The 26,581-nt window shown below is 41.1% G+C and overlaps 12 protein-coding genes across 12 annotated transcripts; 9 read left to right on the top strand and 3 right to left on the bottom strand. All coding sequences in view use genetic code 12, as the record gives it.

The window, feature by feature from the left end:
- Nucleotides 1-452: 452 nt before the first annotated feature.
- On the top strand, nucleotides 453-2,321 carry KGF57_003699 (uncharacterized protein; the record flags this gene model as incomplete). Its single annotated transcript, XM_051753146.1, has 1 exon — nucleotides 453-2,321. One exon carries the CDS (start codon nucleotides 453-455, stop codon nucleotides 2,319-2,321), a length of 1,869 nt encoding a protein of 622 aa, XP_051607909.1.
- A 26-nt stretch (nucleotides 2,322-2,347) lies between these two features.
- On the bottom strand, nucleotides 2,348-3,247 carry YMC2 (Ymc2p; the record flags this gene model as incomplete). The annotated part of the gene is made up of 1 exon (XM_051753145.1): nucleotides 2,348-3,247. One exon carries the CDS (start codon nucleotides 3,245-3,247, stop codon nucleotides 2,348-2,350), a length of 900 nt encoding a protein of 299 aa, XP_051607908.1.
- Nucleotides 3,248-3,600: 353 nt separating this feature from the next.
- On the top strand, nucleotides 3,601-6,399 carry SEC24 (COPII subunit; the record flags this gene model as incomplete). The annotated part of the gene is made up of 1 exon (XM_051753142.1): nucleotides 3,601-6,399. One exon carries the CDS (start codon nucleotides 3,601-3,603, stop codon nucleotides 6,397-6,399), a length of 2,799 nt encoding a protein of 932 aa, XP_051607907.1.
- A 41-nt stretch (nucleotides 6,400-6,440) lies between these two features.
- TPO3 (spermine transporter) lies at nucleotides 6,441-8,195 on the bottom strand (the record flags this gene model as incomplete). The annotated part of the gene is made up of 1 exon (XM_051753141.1): nucleotides 6,441-8,195. The coding sequence occupies one exon, from the start codon at nucleotides 8,193-8,195 to the stop codon at nucleotides 6,441-6,443; it is 1,755 nt and encodes a 584-aa protein (XP_051607906.1).
- A 1,946-nt stretch (nucleotides 8,196-10,141) lies between these two features.
- On the top strand, nucleotides 10,142-10,621 carry KGF57_003695 (uncharacterized protein; the record flags this gene model as incomplete). Its single annotated transcript, XM_051753140.1, has 1 exon — nucleotides 10,142-10,621. The coding sequence occupies one exon, from the start codon at nucleotides 10,142-10,144 to the stop codon at nucleotides 10,619-10,621; it is 480 nt and encodes a 159-aa protein (XP_051607905.1).
- Nucleotides 10,622-11,047: 426 nt separating this feature from the next.
- KGF57_003694 (glycerophosphocholine acyltransferase) lies at nucleotides 11,048-12,427 on the top strand (the record flags this gene model as incomplete). The annotated part of the gene is made up of 1 exon (XM_051753139.1): nucleotides 11,048-12,427. The coding sequence occupies one exon, from the start codon at nucleotides 11,048-11,050 to the stop codon at nucleotides 12,425-12,427; it is 1,380 nt and encodes a 459-aa protein (XP_051607904.1).
- Nucleotides 12,428-12,662: 235 nt separating this feature from the next.
- Nucleotides 12,663-13,049, top strand: OFR1 (Ofr1p; the record flags this gene model as incomplete). Its single annotated transcript, XM_051753138.1, has 1 exon — nucleotides 12,663-13,049. The coding sequence occupies one exon, from the start codon at nucleotides 12,663-12,665 to the stop codon at nucleotides 13,047-13,049; it is 387 nt and encodes a 128-aa protein (XP_051607903.1).
- A 1,369-nt stretch (nucleotides 13,050-14,418) lies between these two features.
- Nucleotides 14,419-15,927, top strand: PHO8 (Pho8p; the record flags this gene model as incomplete). Its single annotated transcript, XM_051753137.1, has 1 exon — nucleotides 14,419-15,927. The coding sequence occupies one exon, from the start codon at nucleotides 14,419-14,421 to the stop codon at nucleotides 15,925-15,927; it is 1,509 nt and encodes a 502-aa protein (XP_051607902.1).
- A 1,142-nt stretch (nucleotides 15,928-17,069) lies between these two features.
- Nucleotides 17,070-18,935, top strand: KGF57_003691 (uncharacterized protein; the record flags this gene model as incomplete). The annotated part of the gene is made up of 1 exon (XM_051753136.1): nucleotides 17,070-18,935. The coding sequence occupies one exon, from the start codon at nucleotides 17,070-17,072 to the stop codon at nucleotides 18,933-18,935; it is 1,866 nt and encodes a 621-aa protein (XP_051607901.1).
- Nucleotides 18,936-19,166: 231 nt separating this feature from the next.
- KGF57_003690 (uncharacterized protein) lies at nucleotides 19,167-21,407 on the top strand (the record flags this gene model as incomplete). Its single annotated transcript, XM_051753135.1, has 1 exon — nucleotides 19,167-21,407. The coding sequence occupies one exon, from the start codon at nucleotides 19,167-19,169 to the stop codon at nucleotides 21,405-21,407; it is 2,241 nt and encodes a 746-aa protein (XP_051607900.1).
- Nucleotides 21,408-22,254: 847 nt separating this feature from the next.
- On the top strand, nucleotides 22,255-23,373 carry GLY1 (Gly1p; the record flags this gene model as incomplete). Its single annotated transcript, XM_051753134.1, has 1 exon — nucleotides 22,255-23,373. The coding sequence occupies one exon, from the start codon at nucleotides 22,255-22,257 to the stop codon at nucleotides 23,371-23,373; it is 1,119 nt and encodes a 372-aa protein (XP_051607899.1).
- Nucleotides 23,374-23,439: 66 nt separating this feature from the next.
- Nucleotides 23,440-25,875, bottom strand: CDC48 (AAA family ATPase; the record flags this gene model as incomplete). Its single annotated transcript, XM_051753133.1, has 1 exon — nucleotides 23,440-25,875. The coding sequence occupies one exon, from the start codon at nucleotides 25,873-25,875 to the stop codon at nucleotides 23,440-23,442; it is 2,436 nt and encodes an 811-aa protein (XP_051607898.1).
- Between the last annotated feature and the right edge of the window lie 706 nt (nucleotides 25,876-26,581).

The raw sequence follows: 26,581 nt of genomic DNA, 5'->3' as shown, positions 1-26,581 counted from the left end.
TGCATCTGGACGGGTATTGCCACTCTGTCAGTGAGGTTGCCCTTGTATCAACTCCTTCGGGTGAGGCTAATGCAATATGATGATGGCAACTACCGTTGTGTAGTCTAAACACTGTGGCATCAAAGTTACCTCTATCTTCAGCCTTTCCCGCCTTTCCCCTCGCCTCCCTCTTGCGAAGCGGAATTAATTCCCAAAGCGTAAAACACCTGCGCAATCTAAAAGAAAACAATACAAAACAAAACAAAAGAATAAAATTTGGAGCCGTACACAAATCAGATAGCAATTCAATAATTACTATTTACTATAAAATAGATCAAGTCAAACCTGTCAAAAGTTTGTTTTGTTCAAAATTTGAGAGAGAGAGAGAGAGAGACAGAGAGAGAGGGAGGGATATCATTTTTTTTTTCTTTTTCAAGCTATAGGTCTCATTTCTTCTACTTAGTTGCTAAATCATGTCGTCAGGAAGTTCTGTGCCTCCGGATCGACACGATTCCGCAGAGATTGATCCGCTTTTACCAAAGGAACCGTCATCATCACTGAGTGCGCAAAATGGCGCAACGCCTCTAATACCAGATAGTGGACAAGCATTGGCAGATCTAGAGTTGGCAGCAAATGATGTCTATGAAGCCATATTGGAGAATGATGAAGAATACGATGAAGATGAACATAGTGAGGATGTGGTGTGGTTGAGAGAACAGCGACTTTTGAACAAAGGTATTCATTGGCTAAAGCGTCCTAGTGTGTTGATGATCTCCACCATCACTTTCTTGTTAGCCTTTTCCATTTCAAGTGCCGAAGCCACGAGGCAGGTGATTACGTTGAAGCTTGCTTGCAACACACTCGGTGCTGAAAATTGCAACAAGGATTCGGCACAAGTGTTGATGTCGAATTTGCAATTGGGCTACACGGTAACGTCTGCCACGATCATGTTGATATCTTCGGGGAAAATCGCACCCTTGAGTGATCTTTACGGTAGACGACCTTTCATTATAACTGTGATTCTTTGTTTCTTAGTGGGGAAGTTGCTCAAGTTTTACTTTATGTACAACTACACCACTTTACAATTCTACTCAATGATTGCGAGTGAAGCTATAAGCAATATGGGTGGAGGACTAATGTCTTTGGTGGCCTTGTGCAATTGCTATATCTCAGACGTTGTCGAGCCTCATCAAAGAATATATGCATTGGGAATTAGCTTTGCGGCATTGTTTGTGGGGTTGAGTATTGGTCCCTTGGTGGGTAACTTTATTATCTCTTTAACGACAAAGATGTCCCCACTGGTCAATATATCAAAGCAGGAGTTTATTCCGTTGAAGTTTGAAATTGGAATCTTTATTCTAAATCTCTTGATGACAATTTTCATTTTGCCCGAGTCTAGATCTGAAAAGGCTCGCAGAAAGTCGAGATCGCTTTCGCGGTCGCTGAGTGAGGTCAATCTCCGTGTGTTGCAGCAGTCACCTTGGTACAACCGACTTATCAATCAACTCAACTTTTTGAAACCACTCAAGCTACTCATCATTCCTGACGATTTGGTGAAACAATCAAACAAACACAAGATTGGTCGTGACAGGTTTACTATTCTTGTTTTGGCTTTTATAGAGTGCATCATGAGCACCATGGCGGTATCGTTTGGAGAGATTTTCATCTTGTATGGAATTTACAACTATGATTGGGCACAAAACAGTATTGGCCACTTACTTGCTGTAAGTTGTTCCAGCAAAGCCGTTGTTTTGATTCTTTTGTCGCCAATAATCAATCACAAGATTCTTCAACATGGACTCAAGTTCAAAGTGTTTAAAACCCAACTTGATATGGTGGACTTTTCCATGTGTTTGATTGGGTTGGTATGTGAAACAATAGGCTTTTTCGGCTACAGCATTGCACCTACATCTTCGGTATTCTTTATGTTTACAGTACTTTGCGGGTTCGGTACATTGATCACCCCAGCCATTAACTCTTCGATTATCAAATTTTATCCTGAATCTAAAACAGGAGAGCTTTTCGGTGCGATGGCATTGGTCAAGAACATTTTTGCCTTGGTGATCCCTGTGTTTTATTTGACATTGTACAAGTATTCTGTGAGTACACTACATCGCCCAGGGCTCGTATTTGTTGTTGCTGGTACCGTGCTACTTGTTTGCACAATTTTGTTGATTACTGTCAAGAGAATCAATCCATTAGACAAGGAACCCGTGTTGTCACGAAGCAACTCCTTCGTTGGATTACTGCAAGAAGTGTCTACAAACTTTTCCGAGTTGCACCGAAAGAACAGCTCACTACACAAGCAACGCTCTGGTTCGTTTGAAGGGTTTGCTCGTTGAATAGATATACTTGTATATGTTTTCTTTTACCCCATAAGTCTAAGTGCCAACTCAACACTTGCAAACGTACCCGCACTACATGGCACAGCCCTCACCAAGCATGGAACTATACCTCTCCAAAAACCAGCAAAACCATGGTGAGTGTAAATGTATCTTGCTGCCTTGATAGCACTTCCGTCAAACTTGCTACTTGCACCCCAACCATCACTTTGAACATTGGATTTGATGACATCCAACGGGTACGAACTTAGCCACAAGGCATTACCGGCAAGTGCCCCGCTTGCCAACAATTCTGGAGTACCAATTTGGTCCCTATTCTTGTAATGGTGTAGCTCAACAATCTTTTTTATTAGCGCTTCATAAGTCAAGAACCACACTCCGTATGCTTGAAACTCTCTCAATAACGTTATATCAAACCCACGATAAATGCCCCGTATGCCTTGCTGGGCAAAAATCTTCTTCACTGTAGACGTAAGCGAGATCAGTTCTCCAGAAGAGGATTGACTGAGGATCCTCAATTGCTCAACTGGAGCCGTTACTGGAGAGTTTACCACACCAGCCACAGCACCAGCAACATAAGTCTCGGGCCACAAGTTCAATTGTGATTTTCCCGTGTATTGCAATATCTGTCTCTTTGCTTCATGAAATCCATAAAATTGAAGTGACACACAAACACCGACCCCGAAAAGCGGTGGTAATGTTCCTTTGTAAAAAGCTAGTAACCCTTCATTCTTGACCACATCTTTGATAACTTGTGTTGAAGATGTGGCTGATGTTGTTTGAAGCCTGATCTTGACTAAATCTGCCGGCTGGCCAATCAATACTTGGGTTGCACCACCCACAAACCCAGCTGCTATATCCTTAGCCTTCCTTGATAGACTGTTATCAACGTGGGCACTCTCGTAAATTTCGGTGGAATCAGACATGGCTAGTGAAACAAGGAGGAATTATATGTGGCGGAAAGAAACACATATCTTTGGTTGAACTTTTTCTGTGAAGAGGAGAATTTCGCAATCAAAGAGAGAATGAGATCAAATCACGTGAATATGTTTCTAGGCTACCGCGTATGTATCAGAATGGTCGTGTATATGGTTCCATTTATATACATTCTTGTTTTCTTTTTTTACTGTCAAATATTGACCACGTATCTAATGTATAAAGAGAGATTGTTTCTATTTTGTTTTTTTGTTTTTTTTTCTCTTCCTCCACTGAAAAATTAACAAAAGATCTCCAAAAACAACAACTGTGTTACTTAATCCATTGATCATCATCACCATCCATGTCAGGGAGAAGAAGAGCATATCCACAGCCACAGTACGCAGCAGGTGCTCCAGGAGGTGCTGGTGCTGCACCACCACCACCACCATCATCAGCGGCAGCTTTTGGCCAACCGTCTCAATTCCAGGCTCAACAACAACAACATCATCAACCAATTAATGGACAACAACAGCCATACGGCACTGAACAATTGCAAAATCAGTTTCAACAAATGAACGTTGGTGCTACTGCCCCAGTCTATCAACAGCCCGGCGCTGACCAATTTCAAGCTACACCACAACTCAGCTACGACCCATACCAATCTCAACCTCAAGGTAATATCGGCGTTTATGGACAAGGTATGGGAGGTATTCCACCAACTGTAGCCGGCCCTGCGGGTGGAGCTGCTGCTGTAGGAGTGGGCTATGGGGGTGCATACGGCCAGCCAAATAATATTGGCACTGGTATACAATTGAATGCGTTGTACACGACTGATTTGTCTCGTGATTTGCCTCCACCAATCGCGGAATTATCATACCAACCTCCTCCAATCACTTTACCGGATACTTCAACTTTGATTCCAGGTTCAAAAACCGCAAATGCCACACCTGACTATTTCAGATCTACTTTGAATGTGGTACCTACCAGTAGCTCACTCTTGAAGAAATCCAAATTACCATTGGCGCTTGTCGTCAAGCCATACAACGCGTTGAAAATAGAAGACGAGGATGTCCCAGCAACTTGTGACACCACCATCAGTAGATGTCGTCGTTGTCGTGGTTACATAAATCCATTTGTGACATTGGCTGAAAATGGAAGACGCTGGAGATGCAATTTTTGTAACTTGCTCAATGACATTCCAAGTGCTTTTGATTATGACGAAATAAGCGGACAAGTGAGAAACAAGTTTGATAGAGTTGAGTTAAACCACTCGGTTGTTGAGTTTATTGCACCAAAGGAGTACATGGCTAGAGCTCCACAACCAATTGTTTACGTTTTCATCATTGATGTGTCTGTCCATGCAGTCCAAAGTGGATTGACTGGTACCATCACCAGAACTATTCTTGAGAGTTTGGATCGTATTCCTAATGTTAACAAGACAGCTAGAGTTGCATTTATTGGGGTTGACTCCAACTTGCATTATATCAAATTCAATGAAGGATTGGAGGGCACTGAGGTGTTGGTGGTTGCTGACACAGAGGAACCTTTCTTGCCATCTCCAAGTGGACTATTGGTTAACTTGGACGAGAATAGGGAGCCTATTGAAAAGTTGTTGCTTGATTTCCCGTCATTTTTTGAAGGCACTTCGAACCAAGGATTTGCACTTGGACCAGCATTGAAAGCGGGTCACAAGCTCATTAGCAACGTTGGTGGTAAATTGGTTTGTTTCGGTGCCAGTTTACCAAATGTAGGCGAAGGTAAATTGAGTTTGAGGGATGAAGCTGGTGTTGCTGGTAAAGCTAAAGAGGCAAAGGCATTGTTGACTCCTGCAGACAGTTTTTACAAGTCCTTTGCTGTTACATGTAACTCGTCGCAAGTGACTGTTGATTTATTTTTAACGTCGGCTGGATATCAAGATGTGGCTACATTATCCAATTTGCCAAGATATACTGCAGGTCAAACCCACTTTTACCCCGCATGGACGAGCAACAAGTACGAGGATGTCGCTAAATTGTCTAAGGAAGTTGGTGACCACTTGTCTCAAGATATCGCCTTGGAAGCTGTCTTGAGAGTTAGGGGTTCTACCGGAATAAGAATGTCTTCCTTTTACGGTAATTTTTTCAACAGATCTTCAGATTTGTGTTCGTTCCCAACTTTCCCTAGGGATCAATCTTACCTTATTGAAATGTCTATTGAAGAGACTATAAACAAGCCAATTGTCTACTTCCAGGCTGCCGTATTGCACTCAACGTCCTTTGGAGAAAGAAGAATCAGAGTTATGAATTTGGCGTTGCCCACGTCGTCCAAGTTGGTGGATGTGTATGCATCTGCTGATCAATTGGCCATCACAAACTACTTCACCCACAAGGCAATCGAAAAGGCATTATCTTCTTCGTTACCTGAAGCAAGAGATTTCATCATTTCCAAGGTGGTGGACATTTTGAATATATACAGAAAGGAGTTGGTTGCTGGTAATGTATCAGGTGCCTCGCCCTTGCAAATCTCTACAAACTTGAGAATGTTGCCTTTGTTGTTGTTGTGTTTGACAAAAAACTTGGCATTTAGAAGCGATCGTGTACCTTCTGATCATAGAGCTGCTGCTTTAAACAACTTGGGATCGTTGCCAATTCCGCAATTGATAAAGTCCATCTATCCTACAGTGTATTCATTGCACAATATGCCTGACGCATGTGGATTAGAAGATGAAGAGTCTGAAATTGTGTTGCCTGAGCCAATCAATGACACCAAAACCTCTTGGGAGAACTACGGGTTGTACTTGATTGATAATGGCAGTGAATTGTTCCTTTGGGTCTCAGGTAATGTTGTGCCTGGCTTGATTCATGACGTGTTTGGTACTGAAAACTTGTATGAGATTACCACGGGTAAAACAGAATTGCCTGAAATGTCTATTGAAGAAAGTGAATTCAATTACAGGGTTCGTCAAATCATTAGCGCAATTAGGGAGCAAAAGGACTCCGTCGTTTGGAAGAACTTGTACGTTGTTGTTGGTGCTTCATCCAATGAGCCTATAGAAATCTCACAACAACGTGATCTTATGGCTTTGAGAATGTGGGCATCAAGTTGCTTGGTTGAAGACAAGACTGGATCTGAGCAATCGTATAGAGATTTCTTGACATCATTAAAGACAAAGGTTCAATAAATACATGTGTATATTATGTTTCTAAAACTAAAATGTAAACTCTATTCATCATAATGCACGGTGTAATCTTCTTTACACCACTTCTGTCTCAACCTACCTCCATATTTGTAAAAACCAAATGGAACCAAGATCATGGCCAAACAAACAAATGCCAACAACCAACTAGCCCACTGCAATCCTAATCCTTCATACATGTAAGTGATAAACAATGGGAAAGCAGCACCACCAGCTGATCTGAGAAACACTTTTGTTGCCAATGCAGAAGCGGCATACTTTGCGTATGTGTCAATGATGTAGTTGTTCAACGAGTAGTAAATCAAAACCATTCCATAACCAAATGCAATACCGGATGAAGCAGGACCAACCCAGATAATGTGTTTGTATGAAGTGGCACCCAAGATGAATAAAGCAATGCAAGGGAATGGTGCGCCGATCATGGCTCCAATAAGTCTATCTTCTGGTTCTGGTTTCCTTCTTTTACACAATTCCTTATACTTCTTTTCAATGTATGGTGTTGTTGTCAAGGCAAGTCCAGCCCCAATCAAAATTGGAACAAACATAAGACCGATTTTGTTGTCCTTGTATCCGTACAACTTGCTGAAGATGTATGGGTAGGCGAAAAAGAAGGCGTACAACAAGGCGTAAATCAAGGCAACAAACCCACAAACCAAATCCAAGATAGGCTCAGTGATTGTGAATTTCAATGGAAGAAGCAAGTTTGTGTTGACCAACTCCTTGAATGACAAAGGCGTGGCTTCTTGTTCTGTCATGATGTTCATGTTTCCAGTCTCTTTTCTCAACCTCTTGGCTCTTTGTTTCAAAATGACTGGAGCGTATGTCTCTGGAATAAGTGAAACAATGATCCACATGACACCAGCAAAAGCCATATTGACCCAAATCATAATATCAAGTCTGTTTGTACCTACACTAATGAACCCATTCACAAGACCTCCAAAAACTGGACCACTATAAGGACAAAAACTGAAAAATGCAATTGCAATTCCACGAGTATCGTTGTGCATGTCTACCAAACTAGCACCAACATTAGTCAATGCGCTAGCTGCACACACACCACAAAGGAAACGAGAAGCTAACAATCCTCCAATGTTTGGTGACAATGCACAAGGTACATTCAACACAGTATAAAGTCCAAAACTGATGAAATAAACTGGTCTTCTTCCAATTTGCTCCGACAATGGTGCCCAAAGAAGAGGACCAACACAAAAACCCAACACCATTAGCGACACAGTCAATGTTGAAACTTCAGTTGACACGCCATATTTATCGTTGATTGTGAATAATCCACCCGATAGACAAGAAGAACCATAAGCTGCACATATCACCAACATGGAAAGCAAAAAAGTGTAGAGCCATTTGATGGCCATGGGCCAATTGTGAGGGTTTTCACGGTCGCCAATGGTAAAAGTGACAAATTCAGTGTCATCTTTAATTTCGCTCTTGTGGGATTTTGTTCTTCCCAAACTTTCCAAAGTTTTGGCTCTCACCAACCCTGTTGTTGTTTCTAACCCATACTCTTCTGGGAAAATTGGATCTTCAACCGGTGGAGCCGTTATTGATGGGGGTGGTCTTGCACTAGTGACTCCAAGGAGTTCCAAATCCTTTTTGGTTTCTGTTCGCGCTAGTCCCAATGTCTTTTCCCTGTCTGATTGTATTGAAGTGACATCTTGTAAGTTGTGTACGACAAAGTCATCACTAGTATTAGCTGAGGACGCACCATCATCGTCGTCACTATGGTACGAATTTATCTTGCTTCTGTTATCTGAGGATGAAGACATTGTATATGGTCAACACTGTTTATTTTACAATGTCATGTTTTTTCAAGGTGTGAGGGGAGGGAGGGGAGAGAAAGAGATCTTGTTGTATTTATAGCACTGCGTTATTTATCTGAGCAATTACAATTTAGGGAAGAGATGTACCCGGTGTTAAAGCAATTACCTATACCGGCAATACTAATAATATTATACTATACTATACTATACTATACTACAATGCTGCTGCTGTTGCACAAAAGAAGAATAAAGAACATTTAGTTTCTTTTTTTTCTTTGGCTGCTTATTATTGTTGTTCCATGCACAATGGGCTATTCTTCGGAAACGGCTAACTCGTCTTCGCTGTAAGACTTTTTTATCCACTCAGAGTCTTGCCAGAGAGAGAGATTCCCAGATACAATACAAAACATTGTAGAAGGACTAAACATCAGACATATTTGAAAAGAGTCAATGTTGACCGTGAGCAATGCTTGTCCAAGATCCCAAAAGAAACGATTGTGGTCCGGAAGTGTGGTAAGGGGTCCACCGAAGATCGTTAATAATTGGTACATCGTATGTCCTCTGTTTGGCATTGTCGTACACAAAAGCACCTGCGCCAACAGTGGAACATGTCAGTATTGTATTTATCTGCTCAATGAATACCCGACCAAGGGCAGGGGAATCTAACGTTGAGAGTTAAAAATTACGTGGGAAACATCATATTTACGGATAATCTGCTTTCCTTTTTTGTGTAAAATTTAGTCGTCTTCTTCAGCATTAACCACGGAAAATAAAACAAAGTTGTACAAAAGGGGACAAGTACATTTCAAAAGAAACGGGTATTCTAATTAGCAACAGTCAGACAGTCAGTCAATCACAACTTTTGCAACCAACAGAGATCTGAATTTGCAACAAGTGGGTGCATATTGTAGTCAGTCGAATACGTTTGAAAGTCGGTCCAACTGGCGATTAAGACGGGCGCCTCAAATGTAGTCTTTTTTGCGTTTTTTTTTTTTTTTCATACCCACAATGCTTAGCTGATTGAGTACTTAATGTAATGCGCATCAGGCACAGGTGTATGTACCACCACCGACTCTAGCTCCATCGAGTCAAGCTGTGACTCGCAATTGGATAAAGCTTTGGGGATCACTGAAGTTGCTGTAGACATCTCTTGATCGCTGTTGTCGCCCAATACAGAAGCAAAAAAAAGAAAATAAAAAAAGGAAAAAAAGATAAAAAGCAATGCTGCAGCAGCAATCAGTTAAAGATCATCGAATGACAAAAAGTTTTCCAGACCACTAGCCCCCCCCCATATTTGATCACATTCACCAGTCATATCAGTATATCAAACATGCATATGAAGCACTTCCCTACCAACAGCCTACTACTATTAGGTCCTATATTTGTACTTGCCACGGATTTCACATTATCTAGGTTTTCACAGACCGGAGGTGCGAAGAAGTTGGCTCGCAAAACTTCAAACTCACCCAGTTCGAGCTATCTTCCGTCTTACAACCAACGTACTTATCGACCAAGCTGGTTTCAAAAGTGGGACGACTCAAAGGATAAGTGACCGTCGGTACATGTTGGAGAAGCTGGTCTTTGAAAACGGAACACTGCAATTGAAATACAGCAGAAGTATAAAACAAAACAAAAAGAAAGAAAACAAATGGTACATTCAAAAGAGTGGAAAGCATAGTCAAGACAAGGCTCATAACAGCATAGTTGAAAATTGTCACGAAGGTGGTCCATAGATGTATAGGTTTCAATTTACGGTTCGGTTTTTTACCCCCCCCCCCCCAGTAAAACCACTTTCTCTTCATGTTCCTGTATATAATCCTTGTATTTTCATCTACCAACTTTTTTCATTGGTTGACGAAAAACGAAAATTAAAAGTGAAGGAAAAATATAACAAACCCAATAGTAGCCTACCATCATCGCGAGACCCTAGCACATCACTACTACAGGCATCAATGTTCACCAACTCAGTCAGACAGAAAGCGTTACGCACTGCAATTACTGCAAAAAGATTCAACTCCTCACACGGACATCACAATGTTGAAAAGAAACCAATTGAAATCACATTTGCAAAGATATTAGCTGTCGTGTCACTAGTGGGTGGATGGGCACTCTATAAGAACAAGGACAATACAGAGTCTACCCTTTTCAAGTCTGGTCTTTTTGACCAAGAAACAAATGGGAAGCGTGATCATTTGAGAGAAGAAGGATACGAAAGCCGCTACAAATTGGGTTTCATCAAAACTTACATCGCAGATAATGGTGGATCTGGGTTTGGTAATACTGCTTATAGAAGAGGAAGTGGAGAGGATGTTACAAATACAAATTTGATTGCTGCTCACTCGCCTTGGGGACCACAATTTGGTGCTGGTATCAAACTTGACAAGTTGGGTGAGAGAAGGGAAAGAATAGAGAGGTTTGCTCCACTTAAGTAAAGTTGGGACTTGAATTATGAAGGTATTTTGTGATTTGGAGTCGTAAGGATCTCCTTGTAGCTGAGATCTCGGAATTTGTACCCCACTTAAGATTTAAGATTGGATCCATGGAGAAGATATATCATACACTATATAACAAAACAAAAACAAAACAAAAAGAAAAAAATTGTAGTCCATCTGAACCTTGTGCCCACATACTGCCAGCATCACGTACTATATATGCTCAGTCTTCTCTGGCACGTCTCTGCTCACTCGAAATGCGACGTAATAGTGATTTAATGGTAGCGCTCTTGTAATCACACCAAAAACAAAATAAAAAAATCACACGTGCGTATCGAAAAAAAAAATGAAAAGTAATGCCGCAAATAACCACAATCACACTCACTCACACATTAACACTACCCACAGCAGCAACCCATCCCCAACATGGCAAAGAAAGTAAGCAGTGAACCAATATTATCCAACTTAAAAAGTGACTCCAATAGCATCGAATCCGCTATAGCGGATGATGATGATGATGATGACTTCTACACTTCGTCAAATGGCAGCACGGCACTGCTTAGTAGTGATTCACCACAATTGATGCGTAGTGATTCAACTACATCGGTCCCGTTTTTAGATCTATCCAAACTAGTATTTGCAAGAGACTTTGATTTTGGGCTAGATCTAAACGGTGTCAGTAGCACCACAAAGAGGAGGATAAACAGTGTAAAGAACAAGACTAGGGAGAAGTTCAATATATACAACAAGAAGGGTAACATCGAATTGGATAAATTGCAAGATATTTTAAACCAGAGGTTGACCAAGTTTGATGAAAGAATCCACAAGAATCTTACCAGCACTTCGACTGAAAAGTTGTTCTACGCTATAAGTGTGTTTGTCATTGCTTGTGCTGGCTTCACAATTGGCAAATACCCGGAATATTTTCCTCATTTCCACACAGGACTCTTTGTCGTGTTGATGCCTATTAGGTTCTACACTTATTTCAAGCAATCTTTCCAGTACTACTTGGCAGACTTGTGCTACTATGTGAACTTGTTGTTGATGCTATTTATTTGGGTCTTTCCTCAATCGCCCACCTTGTTTGTGTCGGTGTTTTCGTTATCCTTGGGGACTTTGTCGTGGGCTGTGATTACTTGGAGAAACTCGTTGGTTCTTCACTCAGTGGAAAAGACCACTTCGTCGTTTATACACATTATGCCACCAGTCACGATGTTTGTCATTGTACATGAACTAGATCCCGAATACATCAAGGAACGATACCCTGGAATTGCTGCTATCGATAGCTGGAACTTTTTCACCAGTCTCGTTGTCACCTCCGTATACTACACCATTTGGCAAGTTTCCTACCATTACTTTATCACCATCAAGCGCAAAGCTGAAATTGAAAAGGGTAAAGTCACCAGCTTTTCATACTTGAAGAAGAAAAACAAGTCAACACCATTGGGCAAATTTGTAAATGGCTTGCCTTATTTATGGATGCAAACGCTAGCTTTCACGCTTATCCAATTTGGATACCAATTGCTTACAATGTTGCCTTGCCCCATTTGGTTCAAGTACAAGCATGCATGTGGTGCATTTGTCACATTCATATTCATTTGGGCTAGTTATAATGGTGCCACTTGGTACATTGATGTGTTTGGAAGGAGACTAGAAAAGGAGGTTGAGAAGTTAAAGACAGAAGTGGGAAAGTTGCAGCAAGAAAACCACCAATTGCAATTCTCTCCAGTGAATAAGCCACAGAATGGTGAAGAAGTCAAGCCCTATGACTTGAATGGTGAATTGAAGGAGAATGCCGTCAGTTGAGGCAAAGAGGAAGATTCGTGTTATTCGTATAGACTTTTTGTATTTTAATTTATTGTGAGATGACCATACTTCCTCACCTTATCTCTTTATTTGACGGGTTGTGGTTTTCCCCTTCCCCCTTCCCCAGATTTTTGGTGGAACTAGGGCCAACCCAAAAAAAAATAAAAAAGAGACGGAAAAAAGTAAAAAATCTGAGACGAATTTTCGCCGACAAAACTGCAACCTTATATATATTATGATTAGATTCTTGACTCCTATTCGAAGATTTTCATCAAGCTTGCGTACAATGTCATCAGAATATTTAGTTACAGTCTATGACTTCCCCAACACCGACAGAACCAAAGTCCGTCCACAACATGTTGCAGACATCCCTGCTAACGTTCCCAACCCAGTCCATTCTGCAGGAGCCATCTATACCGATGAATCAAGAACCAAGTTTGCAGGAAGTACATTCCATTTAGCTGCAAATTCAAGAGATGAGATTATTGAGTTTTTGAAAAAGGATGTTTACTACCGAGAAGGGATCTGGGATATTGACAGTGTTCAAATCTATCCATTGGGCATTGCTGTGCGTTTGCCAAAGAAAATGAACGGTGTTGATGAGCTGAACTATAAGATTTAGGAGGCTTATAGTGTGTATAGTGAATAAAAGATGTTGGTATTTCAAAACTAGTGGATCTCATTCTCCTTGGAATTTGAATTGTAGAGCACAAATGAATACCGACCGCTGAGGTCTACTGGATTCTGAGTGTGGTTAAACCAAACCGCAAACACATTAATTATTTGCAGAGCTGTGCTTTGCAGTTAGGAGCTGAAATCATTTGATGCAATGGAAGCGACTCAAACCGTTATAACTGCACAGAAGAGTGTAATGCAGTAGAAACCGGACACCACAATTGTGTCCTTGATGGATCGTGGGATCTACCCCTCAAGGACACAAACATATAGCAATTATAATTAGCATCCTCTCAAAGAGATTTTCAATCGATATGTCGAAGTCACTTTCAGTGTTTGAAGAATTTTGCAACCAGAAAGAGCAAAGCAAATGTAGCAATCCTTTAGTCACCGGAAAATAAACCGTCTTGCACAAGTTGAGCTAACCACAACTGAACAATACACCACCACCACCACCACCACCACTCCTTCTCTTACTTCAATCACCTTTTCCACTCAAGATTGTTTCTCAAAGGCGAACGAGTCCATCCTTGACAATTTCATTGTGGCTCTCGTCAAAAGACTCTTCTGCCAAGATCTTTTGACAAGAAAAAATTAATGTCCAAAATATTCTAGAAGTGGCCCATGTGGTCGATATATTCATCATTGGTAGGAATATCGGCAAATGAGGTAGTGTACCTCGACGCACGGCAAAGCAGGTACGAAGGTGAACTCAATTGGAAGCCAGGGGTGGGAGACAGAAGTAGCTGCATGATGACGGTGTCACAGCCGTTTCTAACAGCACATTTGCTTCCATTGATGTAGTTTATTTCTCATTCAAATGTGCGGCGCCATTTCAACCAATAGCCACTCCAGTTTGCCAAGATATTTTGGCGTTATTAAAACCATTAATTACGGAGCCCATGTGGTCTCGCAATAAGCAGCGAACCCCCATCCATGACGGGAGTGAGACTGCAAAGCATGCTTCGATGACAGTGCAAATGGAGTTCGCATTGATAGGAGGTGAATGATGTGGAAGAGAACAAGACTGCGGCTATCTACAATGCTTTTGATCTTCATACTTGAATACTTTTTCAAACCCTGTTTATGAATTGACCAAATGAGGCCATGGAATTAATAACCCAACCAACTTGCAGAAAAAGATTAATTGAACTTTAAATTAGAGACAAAAAATGGCTGTGGGGGAAAGCAGTAAGTCCCCACATGGGCACCCAACAGGGAGTGAATCCTTTTCCAAGGATATAAAATGGGTCCAAAATTACCCTAACCCTCGAGACTCGACACTTACAATCTATGTCCACTACCAAACAACAATAATGTGCTTTTCATTGCCAAAATTGCTCAACGTCTCGGCATTAGCCCTCGCTGTCTACTTCTTCATATTTGCTAAAGTCCAAGCTGCTCCTATCGACAACTCTGTCCCATCAAAGAAAAACATCATCTTTTTAGTTGGTGACGGGTTGGGTCCAAGTGGTGTCACCTTAGCTAGGTACTTTAGACAATACAAAGAGGATTTGCCAATCAATGACTACTTGGAATTGGACAAGTACTTGATTGGAATGCAAGGTCACAGATCCAACTCCAGTTTGATTACCGACTCTGCCGCGGCTGGTACTGCGTTGGCCACTGGGAGGAAGACCTACAACGGTGCCATTAGTGTTGACGCTGATGGTTTCCCTGTTGGAGCAGTTGGAGAAGCTTTGAAGTTGCAAGGATATACTACTGGTGTTGTTGTGACCACTACTGTTACTGATGCTACCCCATCGGTTTGGTTTGCTCATGCAAAGAATAGAGCATCTCAAGATTTGATTGCCGAGCAGATGGTTGGTGAGATCCATCCCTTGGGATTTGTTCCTTCATTGATCCTTGGTGGTGGTCGAGAGTACTTTTACGGATTGGATCAAGGTGGGTTGAGAGCTGATAATAGAAGCTTGATTGAAGAAGTCCAAAACAATGGAACCTGGACTTATGTTGGAGACAGAGAGGGGTTTGACTCGTTAGATGAAGGCAGAAATGTTGAATTGCCATTGTTGGGCTTGTTTGCTGAAGACGATTTCCCATACAGAATCGACAGAGATGATTCTGAATATCCTAATTTGGTTGAGCAAGCTAGAGTTGCGTTGAATGCATTGGCGAATGCTACTGCGGACTCTGATCAAGGATTCTTTTTGGTCATTGAGTCCTCAAGGATTGATCATGCTGGCCATGCTAATGACTCTCCTGCTCACGTTGCTGAGACTTTGGAATATGATGATACCATTGCTGAGGTGTTTAATTTCATTCAAAACACCGATGTCGACACTATTGTTTTGGCTACTGCTGATCACGAAACTGGTGGTTTGGATCTCAAGTCAACGTCCTTTAGCACTTACGATGCTATTGCTAATGCTACCCGCTCTGCTGAGTATTTGTCTAATGCCATCTCAGATTTTGAAGACAAGGAAAACACCGATTCATTGAACTCTTTCATTAGAGCAACTGTCATTGAAGAAGGTTTGGGTTTGACAAACTACACTAATGAAGAGGTTGAAAGACTTGCCAATTTGGTTGCTGCCGGAGAGGACGATAGCTTGTTGACTGCTATTTCCAACTTGACGGCTTCAAGAGCTGCTACATTATGGGGCTCTATCCAACATACCTCGGTTGACGTTGGTATGTATGCCTTCTCCAACTCCCCTTACTTGATGCAAAAAGTTTTGAACACCAAGGACGGATTGGCTGGGTTCCATGAGAATATTGATTTCAGTGTATTCATCAAGTCTATTACCGATATTGATTTGGATGACGTTACTCAACAAGTTGCTGATGTTGCCCTTGAATATTGATTGGAAATTTGACACCACTATCACACGTTGAAAAGTTGTTTTTTTTTTTTTTTCGGTTTACAGTACGTTAAAAAGAGATTTATATCTAGAAATCTATCTCTATCGGTATGAAAGCTACCAAATCTCTTTCGCAACAATCAGTTGACACAAAACTTTTACCTCTGTATAATATGCACCTCGCTAAAATAAACCACTGTCAAATGTTGAAAAATACAGAGAAGCGATAATACTGCAGCTTTACTCAAGCGCCAGTAACTATTATAGAGATGAACTGTTTGGTTCAATTGAGTTGTTGTGTGCAGGATCATGAGACAATTGTTATGTTGTTCCATAATGTAACAGTTATTATACAAGAAAGACGATGGGATTCAGCAAACATCTGGGCGTGGCACAATTGGAGGAAATAAAGACCCAAGACCATGTAGAGCGGAGTTCGTGATGCAACCCCCAATACGTGTTGCGGATACCAGTATGGTTGGTGCGGGACAAATCTAGACTACAAAACAAACTATCATTGAGGGATACTGACACTAAGTTTATCCAATGATCAATCGTTTATACAGCATAGATGGCTTATTCATTCCAGCGGAAGATATAAATCGGAGGATCATAACATGTGAAAACCTCTAAAAATTTGTTCCTTTATTTTTTTTAAACAAATTTTTCACAAGAAAATCTCTTATCAGAGCAGAGTTTGTGGAAAGTTTAGTAAAACGCCGTAGATTGGGATGTTGCAAATACTTGGCACTCCCTCCCCTAGTACCAGTGCCACTATCAGTATCAGTATCAAAACTCCGCAATTCATATCTATATATTTTTTTTTCCGAAACTTTTTACTATTGCTCACCCTTTGAAATTTTGCCAAGATAATAAACTATCTGCCAAGCTTAATCTCATCGTACGGCACGAACTTTGACACGGCAGAGTAGCATTTGCAGCTCTCTTCTCATCAACTGTTTCCAAGTCTCGCACCTACCCCAAATTCAATCCAATTTTCGCAACTGGTTTCTTGGCGTGATGGGGAGATGAAACTTTGAAGGCTATACATATATATGTATATATATATGCGGCAGCTCTCCTCAAATGATATCCATCCCTGACATGCTTTCACCCCATATCGGTATCCCCTTTTGTCATCAACGATGAGAACAAGTACCTCGAGCGAGCCCGAGAAGCAAAACGTCATTGTCCTAACAAATGAACCGTCTTTGGACGAGGATTACGACTACAGTGATCCCCATAACTACAGTACCAATTACATTGACGAGTACAACCCAAATGGATTACGAGTTCCAACAAAGACTGAAGAGCAATCGTTGAGGAGAGTGATTGGTAAGATTAACTTTGCCATCATTTTGATTTGTGTTGTTGAGTTTGCAGAGAGAGCTTCATACTATTCCGTTACTGGTATTTTGACAAATTTCATCCAAAGACCATTACCGGAGGGCTCACCACATGGTTGGGGTGCGCCTGCATCAAATAGTGGAAGTGAAAGTGCTGGTGCTTTGGATAGAGGCTTGCAAACAGCAAGTGCATTGACAAACTTGCTTTCATTCTTGGCTTACGTTGTGCCATTGTTTGGTGGCTATTTGGCAGACACAAAGTGGGGTAGATGGAAAACAATTCAAATGGGGGTCATATTTGGTGGTGTGTCCCATGTGTTATTCATTGTGGCGGCAGCACCAAGTGTCATTGCCAATGGCAAAGCTGGTTTGGCGCTTTGTATTCTTGCCATCTTCACATTGGCTCTTGGCTCAGGATTTATCAAACCAAATCTCTTGCCATTGATGTTGGATCAGTACCCTGAATCAGGAAATAGAGTCAAAGTTTTGAAAAGCGGTGAGAAAGTTTTAGTTGATAGGGAAAAGACTTTGGAAAGTGTCACCTTGGTATTTTACTGGTCTATCAATATAGGGGCTTTTTTCCAATTGGCAACTTCTTATTGTGCTAGACGTGTTGGGTTCTGGTTGGCGTTTTTTGTACCATTGATTCTTTATCTCGTTATGCCAATAGCATTTTGGTGGGTTAAGCCAAAGTTGGTATTTGAAAAGCCCAGTGGTTCCATCTTGGGTGTTGTGCTCAAAATTCTTGTCGTGTCGTTTTCAGGCAACTTTGTCAAGCGTATATTTGACGGCACATTTTGGGAATATGCCAAACCCTCCGTGATGAAGGCAAGGGGTCGTGAAACTTTCAAAATGGGAACACCAATAAACTGGACAGATCAACATGTTTTAGACGTTAAGCAAACATTGGATGCGTGTAAATTGTTTCTTTACTTTGTGTTCTACAATTTGGCTGATGGAGGTTTGTCATCTGTCATCACTTCATTGGCGGGGGCTATGGATTTGAATGGTGTTCCAAATGATTTGTTCAACAACTTTAACCCACTTTCAATCATTGTGTTGATTCCCATCTTGGACTATGTTATCTACCCAATTTTGAGAAGATACAGAATCAACTTTAGACCAATTCACAGGGTGTTTTTGGGTTTTGTTATTGCTGCCATGGCTCAAGTTGCCGGTGCTGTTTTGCAACATCGCGTCTACCAAACTTCTCCGTGTGGTAACCACTCAACCAACTGTCCAGAACCATCTCCAATCAGTGCTTGGCAAGCATCATCATTTTTCATATTGACCGGTGCTTCCGAGTGTTTTGCAATGGCGACCATCTATGCCCTTGCTTACACCAGGGCAGCGCCTGCTATGAAGGGTATCACCACCGCTTTATTCCTCTTCACCTTGGCAATCAGTGCTGCTATTAGTATGGCTGTAACTCCAGCCATCATTGACCCATATTTGGTGATAGTTTTTGCTGTAGTTGCCGGTGTCGCTTTCTTGGCTGGTGGTATTTTGTTGATCCATTTCTTCAATTTGCACAAGACAATGGAACAAGAGGAGAAGGACAGGATTGCAATGGGACTCGAGACTTCTGAAAGCACCAAATTGGAGGAGTTGGAGCCAATTAGTAGTATCCATCCACCATTAGATATAGTCACTTCTAAGTCATGAAGAATATTTGTATATGTGTTCATATGAGAAATCTTGTAATAAACTTTATTTTTTTTTTTTGCAATTCTTTCTTTCTCTCTTTCTCTCTCTATAAAGCTTTGGAAAAGATTTTGTTTGTATGGAGCGGAAGTTAAAATTTTCATTCTTCGTTTGATTTTATCTTCCCTAATACAGCAGCCAAACACACACATACACGCACATATACATATATACATATATATATCCCTCCAAATGCTAGAGGTGTTGATCACAATCATTCCCTCAATATGCTGGCTACTATACCACTTCTACACGATACTACAAACTCCAGTCGAAAAAATTATTGAAGATTTGAATATAGAGATCCCCCATATACCAAACATCTGCATCGATTCGATAAACGAGTCCTCGATCGTAATTCACTGGGATATAGAGGTGAAAAGCGATGAAAATTTGTATTACATCATTGTGATAAACGGTCAAGATGTTGCTAGTTTGACTTCGACGTCGTGCAAGTTAAACAACCTCGACCCCAAGCAAGTTTATACTATTGAAGTGGTTGCTAGCAATACAATCACCAACTTCAAGTCAAAGTCGAGACCTGTTTACATTGAGACTTTAAGCAAGGATGACGTGAAGCAGCTTGTCGAAAACACTGATCTTTTGAAACCAGTTTCGAGTGAAGCAAGAGATGAGAATTTGAATGCAATCACAATTGAACAAATTAAGGATATTGACGACGCCAAATTGGTAAACAGTTATTTGATCAAAACCCAAAATGAACTTGCCAAGTCCAATTCTGAGTATACAAACTTCCAAACTGCCATTAGAGAAGAGCAAAATACCTTACAGAAAGAGTTGAACATTTACAGAGCAGAGTATGAGGAAGAGACCGACTCCAAAAATAAAAAAGACCACGACGTGAAGGCTTTGGAGAGAGTAAAGAATAACTTGTCATTTAAAAAGTCGAAATTAATAGCCCAATTAAACAACCTCACCAGCTCATTAGCAATTCAACGTACAAAGTTTCAGGAAAATGATTCAAAGATAATCAAATTGAGAGAACGAAATCTGCACTTGAGTGAATTGGAAAAACAAGTAAAGGCTAGTATTGATGAGGAGATGGAAAAAGTGCTTCAACAGTTGCAAAACGACAAACAGCAGTACGAAGCTGTTGAGGAATCATTAAAGAGTCTAACGGTTGAGAAAAAGGACACTATTGTTTTAAAGAATAAACTAAGGCCACTATTGGACCAATTCAATAACCAAACCACCCATGATCATTCTGCATCACCAAGTCCTGGTCCTAATGGTTCGTCAACTTCCCTTCATCTGCTAAATGCATCTATTTTCAACAAAGATGGATCGCTTACAAAGAATTCGTTTGAAGCATTATTGAAGATTTTTCAATTGATTCCATCGTGGCAAGATGAGATTATGCGTGAGATAAACAATTACCAAGAAATTGAAAATCATTGGAAATCGGCCTTCAAGGCAGAAGTTAAGAACTTTGTTGCCGTCCATCAGGCTTTGGAGATTGCTAAATTGAACATAGATGACAGTTACCAGCCAGTCAAATTGAATGAATATCAAGCTTCTATTGAGTTTGGCGGGTATGGCAATGCATTACCAAAGCCTCGATTCAGTAGTCAAGGCAAAGCTGAGAGAAATGCAGCCACAGAGGAGGTTGGCAGTTCGTTCCGTAACCATTACAGTCAGGTGTACACGAATAATGAGAACCAAGCTCCAGTGACCCAACCTCCATCTTTACCCCAGGATTACGATGATCAACCATTTGTTCCACAACAAGGACAAATACCTCCAATGGCCGATTTTCAAACACGTGGTGGTGACCAGTCCTATATCAGCTTGAAACAAATCAATGCATTGGCAAGAGGTTTAGAAGTAAACTCTCCGATGCACTCTGATCCTGCGTTGCATGAACCATTCAACCCAAATTTACCAGTCTTTAATGAACCGAGTGAAGTTGTTTCTCCCACCCAAACTTCGTTTTACGGCAACTTGGCTCCCTCGATCCAAGCACCACAAGGCTTGGAGTCCCGCTTGTACGATCCTAATCATTCTAGATCCTTGTCGGAGGTGTGGAATCCTCCAGCAGCCCCCACAGGAACTGGCTCCTCTTTGCATGAATTTGTGCAGCCAACAGCCGCACGAGCAACGCAAAACGGGTTCTTGGTTTCGCCTTCGCAGAATATTTGGCTCAATGAGAGGGGTAACAACAGCATCAGTGCCATGTCTAGCAATTCGCCAATATGGAGAAATGAGCTATATTCTAATACGGGGCCTGCACAGCTTTCTACATCTCCTCAGTCGAGGGAATTTCAGCCTTTTGGTGACCGGTTTAATTTGCTAAACACAGGCGGGAACACCACTTCCACTGCACATCCCTTCTCGCTGCTTCAGCATTTACATTCAACGGATAAGGAAGACTCGTCAGAAAATCTTGCTCCTTTCGACTTTACTCCACACTAAGCGGGGAAACAGGCTACAATAATTGACTCCTTGTAACATTGACAGATGCTTCCAAAAAGAAAATGATGTGTTGATTAAGCTACTAGTTGTTGCGGGTCATTTTGCAAAAGTTTCCGTTTGTTTCTCGCTTTATACTTCCATTTTCACGATTTTGCATTTTGTGTAGTCGAAAACAAAACAAAACAAAAAACTGTGACACACTTTTTTTCAACCAAGTATCATTCATGCTATGCTAAGCATCTACAGGGTGATCTTAAAAATAAAAAGGTTGCTGACCAAAGCTTCTGTAAAAGAGGAGACTCAGTTTGTAAATGAGTGCTGTTGTTGTTGTTGTTGTTGTTGCTTATTCGGTTATACTCGGTATTACCATTCGCGGCATTTGAAACAAAAAAAAAAAAAAAAAGAAATTCAATTTGCAACCCCCCTCTCCCTTTACTAATCAAAAAAAAGAAAAAAGAACTGAGTTTCACTTAGCTGATAGATTTAATTAGTCAACTCTTTGCTGTTGGGTTATCTAATGCAGAGAGATGCTATAAACTATGCAAATAGAAGCTAAGGCAATATTGCAATTGGGGGAGAGGGGAAGAAGTAGCATTGGGACCCCTCTTTCCTCTTTCCTCTTTCTCTCTCTTTCTCTGCGACTATAACCATCAGAATGCCTTGCGCCACAAAAGTTGAAAAAAAAAAAAAAATCGCTCGGAGTAGAGATGGAAGACTTCTTTAAAATACTTCAACAAGTTTTTCTAAAAAGATTGGAACCGTAGACTATCTTTCTTCTTCATTATTAAACGTCTCCTCCACCACATTTCCCTTCGCTGCTTGTTCCCTCTACAGTATACAAAACAACATGACCGTTGATGAAGAAGAAGTTTTCGCCACATACAATGAATTCAGAAGTGATACATTCACTGTGCCCACAAGGTCCATGGTTGAAGCAGGGTTTATGAATGCCACGTATGGTGACTCAGTCTACTGCGAAGACCAAGCCACATTGGACTTAGAAGCTCGCATGTGTGACATAACCGGGAAAGAAGCTGCCCTTTTCTGCTCATCTGGTACCTTGTCGAACCAAATTGGACTCAGAGCAAACTTGTACCAGCCACCATATAGCATATTGTGTGATCACCGCTCGCACGTCTTTTTGCACGAGGCTGGTGGATTAGCAACCTTGAGTCAAGCCATGGTCCATCCTGTTATTCCATCTAACGGGAACTACCTAACTTTTGAAGATGTGGTTCTGAATGTGACATTTGATGATGGAGATATTCATGCTGCTCCAACAAAAGTCATCTCGTTGGAAAACACATTACATGGAATAATAATGCCCTTGGAGGAGATTGCCAAGATAAGCCATTTTTGCAAACAAAACGACATAAAGTTGCACTTGGACGGGGCAAGACTCTGGAATGCATCAGTCGCAACAGGTATAAGTATAAAGGAATATTGTTCTTATTTCGATTCAGTGTCCCTTTGCTTATCAAAATCATTGGGTGCCCCAATGGGATCTATCCTCGTTGGATCAACCACACTAATTAAAAAGGCAAACCATTTCAAAAAGCAAAATGGTGGTGGAATAAGGCAAGCTGGTATAATGACAGCAATGGCTTTACATGCAGTCGACAACCATATACCTTTGCTCAAGAAATCTCATATTTATGCAAAGCAAATTGGTGACTTCTGTCAAGCCAATGGGATTTTGCTTGAGTCGCCCGTTGACACAAATTTCGTATTTATCGACCTAAAGAAGAACCACATGGATGATAAGTTGCTCATTGAATTGGGAAACAAATATAACGTTAAACTAATGGGTGGTCGAATCGCGTGTCATTTCCAATTGAGTCAACAAAGTGTAGAGAATATCAAGCAATGTATTTTGGAATGTTTTCAAATTAATCAAAAGAACCCTCACAAGGCTGATGGAAGGAATAATAAAAAAATGTACAATTTTGACGCTATAAAGAGGTGAAATATTATTTTATAATAAACAAAAATTTTATAGAAAGCTTTGTTGTTATTTAACTCCACTATATCTCTAACTGTACAAATCATCCTCTTCTTGATTTTGCTCTTCAGTGCCAAATGATGCACCACCTTGATTAAACTTGAAATTGGTGAATTGGCCCCTTGATGCCATCAATTGCAGGGCATATGCCTCATAACGACGTAGTTCAGCATCAGAAACAGATCTCTTGGCCGTTTTCATTGCCTCTTCGAAATGTGAGGTGGTAATGTATGGGACTGGATCAGCCTCCTCCTCAACTGCACCACCATCACCTTTCATTTCAACATCTTCACCCTTCTCTTTGTTGGCCTTGACTTGGGCTTCAATGGAATCCTTGATGGCAAATTTGGCAGCCCTTTGTACAATGTAGCTCAAATCAGCACCAGAGAAACCATGAGTAATCTTGGCAATTTCATTCAAGTCCAATCCTGGTTCCAAAGGCGTGTTTCTCAATTGAGCATTCAAGATAGAAAGTCTAGCTGCCTCATCGGGTAATGGAACATAAATCAACTGATCTAATCTACCAGGTCTCAACAAGGCTGGATCAATTTGATCAGGTCTGTTGGTGGCACCAATGACAAATACATTCTTCTTGGCATTCATACCATCCATTTCCGTCAACAACTGGTTAACAACTCTATCCGAGGCACCGCCCGCATCACCATTTGAGCCACCTCTTGACTTAGCAATGGAATCCAATTCATCCAAAAACACAACAGTTGGAGCAGCAGCTCTTGCCTTGTCGAAAATATCACGGATATTGGATTCCGACTCACCGTACCACATACTCAACAACTCAGGACCTTTAACACTGATGAAGTTGGCAGATACTTCTGTAGCAACTGCTTTGGCCAACAAAGTCTTACCTGTACCAGGTGGACCAAAGAACAAAACACCCTTGGTAGGAGCCAAACCAAACTTTTGATATTGTTCAGGATGCAATACAGGATACTCAACCGTTTCCTTCAATTCATTCTTGATGTTGTCCAAACCACCAATATCGTCCCAAGTAACATTGACGTTCTCAACAACAGTTTCACGCAACGCAGATGGGTTGGAGTTGCCAAGAGCAAATCTAAAGTTTTCTTGAGTAACACCAAGCGAGTTCAAAACATCAGCGTCAATTGTCTCCTCTTCCAAATCAATAAGATCCATCTTTTCACGGATTTGTTGCATGGCTGCCTCAGAACACAATGATGCAATATCAGCACCAACAAAACCATGAGTTTCCGAAGCAATTGCCTCCAAGTCAACGTCTTCGGCCAACTTCATGTTCTTTGTGTGTATTCTCAAAATTTCCATACGGCCCTCGGCATCTGGCACTCCAATGTCAACCTCTCTATCAAATCTACCAAATCTTCTCAAAGCAGGGTCAATGGAATTTGGTCTATTGGTGGCAGCAATAACAACAACATTAGATCTGGCCTTCATACCATCCATAAGAGTCAACAATTGTGAAACAACCCTTCTTTCAACTTCACCATTAGTCTTGTCTCTCTTTGGTGCAATGGAGTCAATTTCATCAATGAAAATGATTGAAGGAGAGTTTTTTTCCGCCTCCTCAAAAGCCTTTCTCAAATTCGATTCTGATTCACCAGCCATCTTGGACATGATTTCTGGACCGTTGATTAAAAAGAAAAACGCACCAGTTTCATTGGCCACAGCTCTGGCCATAATTGTTTTACCAGTACCTGGAGGTCCGTACATCAAAATACCTTTTGGTGGCTTGATACCAATCGACTTGAACAATTGAGGATGTCTCAATGGCAATTCCACCAACTCTCTAATTTGAGCCATCTGTTTCTTGCATCCACCAATATCATCGTAACCAACCTCATTCATATTGTTTTCTTCATCCTCACGATTAATAGGTTCTCCCTCACAATGGATGATGGTATCTTGGGCAACGATTGCAATCTCTTCTGGGTCAACTTCAACAACTTTAAACTCAACTTGTCTCATACCACCCCTTACTGTAAAGTAATCACCTTTTCTCACAGGTCTATAAGCCTCAACAAAGTATGGTTTCAAGTAGAGGTCAAACAATGATCCTGTGATACCCTCAATGGTGTCGGCAATTGGCAAGACTGAGATTCTGTTAGCATACTTGATATCAGGACATGGATGAACAGTGATAATATCACCTAGCCTGACGCGCAAGTTGTTACGCACGCATCTGTTAATTCTGGCAACGCCATCGTCCATATCGTCGTCAGCAAGAACAATCAACACGGTATCCTTTCTCTTTTTACCCTTGACCAAGACGGTGTCACCACGGAATAATTGTAATAACTCCATGGTGTTGGATGACATAGTGATGACTGAATTGTCATCGTTGGTTGCATCATCAACAACCAAGGCATTATCCTTCTTCTTTCTTCTCAAGATAGCTGTCGCGGTTTTGTCATCGACAGCTGATGCACCAGAGGCATCATAGTGTTGTTTCTTATCTTCCTCTCCTGTCATTTGTATGTATAAGATGTATGTAGTGAGAAAAAGTGGTATGAGTGATTGTGAAAAGAAGAAAGTGTAAGAGATGTAAGTTGTCGAAAGTTTGGAATCAGTTTTGATGGCAAATAAATTAAAGTGCGTGTGCGTGTGTGTGTATGTGTGTACGTGTGTAAGTAAGTAAGTTAAGTGTGTTGTTCAAAGAAAGAGAAAGAGAGAGAGAAAATGTAAACCATTGTCGTAGAGTGAACAGTTGCGACATTGGAGTACACTTTTGGTGGCAAAATTTGATAACAACACACTGCAAAGAGACAACCCTTGGAATCGGAATGATCCGTGGATAGTATTCTTTGGTAGCAAGCTGTCACTTGCTGCAGTGGAAGCAGGAGATCCTATTTGGAAAGCCTGCCAGATATCATAAAAGCAAGAATAAGAAAGCACTAGAGCAAGTGCATATTTAGCAATCACATACAACACGAATTCCGCTGTCAGAGCAGGCTATAAATGGAAACTAAGTAACTGCGAGCATAGGGTGTAGTATCTGCATTGGTGGCACTAAACATGAACTGTGTGAGAAGGGCATAGGAATTCGGAGTCTCCTCGTGACGCCTTTACCCGACGTGGTAGCTCCTCGAGCTAAGAAGGAGAGAGAGAGAGAGAGAGAGAGAAAAAAAAAAAAGAGGGGATTCAGTGGTGAGTGTTAGTGTGGAGATTCAACCATACT

The sequence above is a fragment of the Candida theae genome (genome assembly GCF_024610275.1).
Source record: "Candida theae strain CBS 12239 chromosome Unknown scaffold8, whole genome shotgun sequence".
Taxonomy (NCBI): Eukaryota; Fungi; Ascomycota; class Pichiomycetes; order Serinales; family Debaryomycetaceae; genus Lodderomyces; species Lodderomyces theae.
Note: the sequence above shows the minus strand (reverse complement) of the source record. Positions and strands in the feature narration are given on the sequence as shown.